A 4,757-nucleotide genomic window follows, 5' to 3' on the forward strand; every position below is an offset into this window, starting at 1 on the left:
CAGGGAGAGTTACAGATAGAGTCACTGTGTGTGCAGAGATAGATAGAGTCACTGTGTGTGAATAGACAGGCAAGTCACTGTGTGTGCAGAGATAGATAGAGTCACTGTGTGTGCGGAGATAGATAGAGTCACTGTGTGTGAATAGATAGATAGAGTCACTGTGTGTGAATAGACAGGCAAGTCACTGTGTGTGCGGAGATAGATAGAGTCACTGTAGAGGAAGTCACTGCGTGTGAAGAGATAGCGGAGACACTGTGTGTGAGGAGATAGAGAGAGAACCACTGTGTGTGGGAGGAGTATGAGCAGACGGTGCTGAGGTGAATCAGAGTGTCCGAGTTGGCGGAGCCCGAAGAGGAGAATTACTGTGTGTGCGGAACGATGGAATAAAAGTGACAGTGGAAGAAAGGCGGTTGTCGTCCGAGTGAATTCACGGCACTACATTTGTATTCATTTTTTAAATTATTTTTCAATCTACGTGACTTTACTGAAAGAACCCAAGACTATAGATGTTGAAACTGTTCTCAAAGATGAGGGTGGGTGGGGGACTTCTATCCTATGACTAGAGAGACGATGTTCGTACCATTCTCAAATATGGGGGGAGCTGTCGCCTTGGTGCGAACGTGGCAGGCCATGAGGCTTGTTTTATACAAACTTCACCACGCTGCCCAGCGCAGATTGCTGACCCGTTCAGGTATCACTCGCCACAAACACGTGAACTGTGCATCGGACTCGAGCTCAGGTTGGCCGGGTTTCCCCGAGCGAGTGCAACGCCTCATCGCGTCTGCCTTCACAGCGCAGGCAACACGATGAACCAAAGTGCCACGTCGTTACGAGTTGGAAATGAATTCCCTAGCGGATAAACGTGGGGTAACATTAACCTTCATTTGACATTGCTCTACACAAGCCATTGCAGTTTGTGATAAAGCCGACATTGAACTCATCCCAGATCTGCATTAAGACTGACCACCCCTCTGTAAGCCGTGAACCCGGCTGCGTTGTGGCCACAGAGGGGAAGGAATGTTCGCGTTGGCAGCCTTTGCATGGTGCGCTTGCAAAATGCGGGCGGGTGGGTGGCTTGGTTTTCACTGCGAATGTCCTTCCAAAATAACGCCACACTGACAACCATGTACACGGAAACACTTGCATTTCGCGGATATGAAGTTGATTTAAAAAAAAACATTCATTTTACGTCACTCAAATTTCCCACTCGACCGTTAAAGCGCAGCGACAGGGGGCGGTGGCATGACAGGTAAGCGATGTTGGCACACGTTCACCACAAAGCAACGCGGCACGACAGGAAGCCACTGCAGTTTCACTCGCCGCGGACGTTAGCAGGAGTTGCGTTACGTCGCTTGTTTGAAACATTCACTCAAGGCATTTCTTTTTGATGTGAAGCTTTCGTGACTGCAGAGATTCATATTCTTGGTTCTTTCGGTAAAGTCGCCACCACGTAGAAGAAAAACAATAAAATAATAATGAAAATATATAAAACAATAAAATTCTCATGACGTTTCGACCGCGACACGAGCAATTGTCGTCAGGTGTGAAAACCGCAGCAAGAAAATTTGAAACGTCGTGAGAATTTTACTTTATTATGTTTTATCTTTATTATTTTATTTCCATTCTACGTGGTGACTTTACCGAAAGAACCAAGAAGATTGAACATAATTTTTGATTTAAAGCTTTCGTGACTGCAGGGATTCATATTCTTGGTTCTTTCGGTAAAGTCGCCACCACGTAGAAGATAAACAATAAAATAATAATGAAAATATATAAAACAATAAAATTCTCACGACGTTTCGACCGCGACACGAGCAATCGTCGTCAGGTTATGAAAACCGCAGCAAGAAAATTTTAATTTTTTTATTGTTTCGGCCTCGACGCCTCTTGTCGACGCAGTTGCGGTCGAGCGGCTTGCAGGAGCATCTTCACCTCGAAGGCAGCGTCGTTGCTCACACCATGGTGCATCTCCGTGTATTTGGACCTGCCCGTGGACGGCTTCCGCCGGGCGGTCCGCGAGGCGCTTGTCGCCGTGCGCCTCGCAGCGGTAAAAGTAGTTGAAGTTTGAGACGATGACGGGCACGGGGAGGGCGATGGTGAGCACGCCAGCAATGGCGCACAGCGAGCCCACGATCTTGCCCACCGCGGTCACGGGACACATGTCGCCGTAGCCCACCGTCGTCATCGTTACGACGGCCCACCAGAAGGCGTCGGGGATGCTGCGGAACTCCGAGTTTTGTTGGTCGGCCTCGGCGTAGTAGACGGCGCTGGAGAAGAGGACGACGCCGACGAGGAGGAAAAACACGAGCAGGCCCAGCTCTCTCGTGCTCGCCTTCAAAGTCCGGCCCAGAATCTTCAAGCCCCTGGAGTGCCTGGACATCTTGAATATACGGAACACTCGCACCAGCCGGATCACCTTCAAAATCTCCAGCGACGTGGCCTGCTGGCCACGGCCCCGGCGCTTGGCCATCTCTGTGCCGAGGGTAACGAAGAAGGGCAGAATGGCCACGATGTCGATGATGTTCATGACGCTTTTGAAAAATCCTGGTTTGTTGGGACACGTCAAAAATCTCACCAGCAGCTCAAAGGAAAACCAAATGATGCAAATGGTTTCCACAATAAAAAATGGATCTGTGAAAGGGCTGCGATCCGTACTTTCGACCCGCGTGTCGTTGACGTCCTTTGCCGGGAGAAAATTCCGTCTATTCTCGTCCCTGAATTCAGGCAGAGTCTCGAGGCAGAATACGACGATGGAGATGAGAATGACCAGTACGGAAACGATGCCAATTCCCCTGGCCGGGACGGAGCTCTCGGAGTACTCGAACAGCAGCCACACCCGCCGCTGGAACTCGTTCGATGGCAGCGGCTCCTCCTCCTGGATTAAGCCCTCGTCCTCCCGGAACTTGACCACGGCCTCGCTGCTGAGCTCGTAGAACTCGATCTCCTCGCCGAACACGTCGACTGAGACGTTGGCCGGTCGCCTGAGCCGCCCGCCGGACTGGTAGTAGCAGAGGATGGCGTCGAAGCTCGGCCGGTTCCTGTCAAAGAAGTACTCGTCGCGCAGGGGGTCGTATAAGCGCGACCTCTTGCCGGGGTCGCCCAGGAGGGTGTCCGGGAACCGCTCGAGCGTCTCGAGCCGCGTCTCGAAGCGCAGCCCCGACACGTTGACGACGATCCTCCCGCGGTCCTCGCGCGTCAGCGGCGCTGCCGTCCCGGCGCCGGCCTCGAGCGGCGCCGCCTCGTCCATGGCGTCTGGGGGCGGGGGGGGGGGGGTCAGGCTGGCAGGCGGCGGATTTCGACAGCGAGAAATGTCAGTGGGTACAAAGCCACGTGGGGTAAAAAAATATACGCGGGAAATCAGCGGCGGCAGCACAGGAATGAAATTGTATGTTTCGTATAAGTAAGAGTGGCTGTAAATACTCTTTGGTTCCATTCGGTAAAGTCACGTAGGTAAGAATAAAATAACAAAATGCAAACAAAAAAGACAACTCTGATAATAATATTGGCACTGTCCTTGAATTTTGACGTCTTCTGGTCCACACCCGAGACGGCTTTTCTTAGAACCTAGTCTCCACTGGTGTTGGACCAGAAGACGCCAAAATTCAAGGACAGTGGATATTATTATCAGAGTTGTATTTTTTGTTTGCATTTTGACTGCTTGTGTTGTGGTTATTGCAAACATGATGCTTTGAATAAAGGTGTCAGTTTTTGTGCCAGTTAAAAGGGTAAAACCTATTCCTATATGTTTTATATATTGTATTATTTTATTGTTTCCCTTCAACGTGACTTTACCAAAAGAGCTAAGAATATGAATCACTGCAGTCACGAAAGCTTTAAATCAAAATTTAACGTTTAAACTATTTCGTGGAAGTAAGTTGTTTTTGCTGTTGTCAGTAGGCGCATCTCTACACACTTGCAATGTCCTGCAACAGGCGGTGGCCTTGGGCTGCGGTCGTCTTTGCAACAGAGCTGCACTAAGCTCAGTGGGCCTCCTCAGCAGCTGCTGAGACTCAAGTCTGTAACGTGGATGAAGCAGCGGTGCAGTGGTTAGAACACTGAGCCATGACCCCATCCACCTGAGTTCAACTCCCGGCAATGGATAACATCAGTGGCCAATTATATAGGAACCTTGCCCTGTTCTGTCCCACCCGACATCCCCACCACCACCACCAACATCAACATCACGACCACCACCAACCAACATCATCACCACCACCAACATCACCACCACCAACATTCCCACCACCACCACCAACATCATCAATCATCACCACCACCGCCATCATCACCACCAACATCACCACCAACATCACCATCACCACCAACAACATCACCACTACCAACATCACCACCACCAACATCCCCACCACTGCCAACATCACCACCACCAACATCACCACCACCAACATCACCACCACCAACATCACCATCACCACCACTACCACCAACATCACCACCACCAACATCACCACCACCAACATCACCATCACCACCACCAACATCACCACCACCAACATCACCACCACCAACATCATCACCACCAACATCAACACCACCACCACCAACATCACCACCACTAACATCACCACCACCACCATCATTATCACCACCACCAACATCACCACCACCACCAACATCACCACCATCACCACCACCACCAACATCACCACCACCAACATCACCACCATCACTACCATCAACATCACCACCACCAACATCACCACCACCACCACCATCACCACCACCACCAACATCAC

General features: G+C 50.6%; 1 protein-coding gene across 1 annotated transcript; it reads right to left on the bottom strand.

Annotated features, from left to right (window-relative positions):
• Nucleotides 1-863: 863 nt before the first annotated feature.
• Nucleotides 864-4,116, bottom strand: LOC116937631 (potassium voltage-gated channel subfamily A member 3-like). Its single transcript, XM_076060829.1, has 2 exons — nucleotides 3,914-4,116; nucleotides 864-3,252 (listed from the first exon to the last, which is right to left on the bottom strand). The coding sequence occupies exon 2, from the start codon at nucleotides 3,245-3,247 to the stop codon at nucleotides 1,790-1,792; it is 1,458 nt and encodes a 485-aa protein (XP_075916944.1). The 5' UTR covers nucleotides 3,248-3,252; nucleotides 3,914-4,116; the 3' UTR covers nucleotides 864-1,789.
• Between the last annotated feature and the right edge of the window lie 641 nt (nucleotides 4,117-4,757).

The sequence above is a fragment of the Petromyzon marinus genome, unplaced genomic scaffold (genome assembly GCF_048934315.1).
Source record: "Petromyzon marinus isolate PM22_M1 ecotype Great Lakes invasive population unplaced genomic scaffold, UKy_Petmar_22M1.pri1.0 PM_G_Scaffold_24, whole genome shotgun sequence".
NCBI lineage: Eukaryota > Metazoa > Chordata > Hyperoartia > Petromyzontiformes > Petromyzontidae > Petromyzon > Petromyzon marinus.

What these genes read in the sequence shown, in the direction of transcription:
- LOC116937631 (XM_076060829.1), bottom strand. Translation starts at nt 3,247, where the DNA reads ATGGACGAGGCGGCGCCGCTCGAGGCCGGCGCCGGGACGGCAGCGCCG.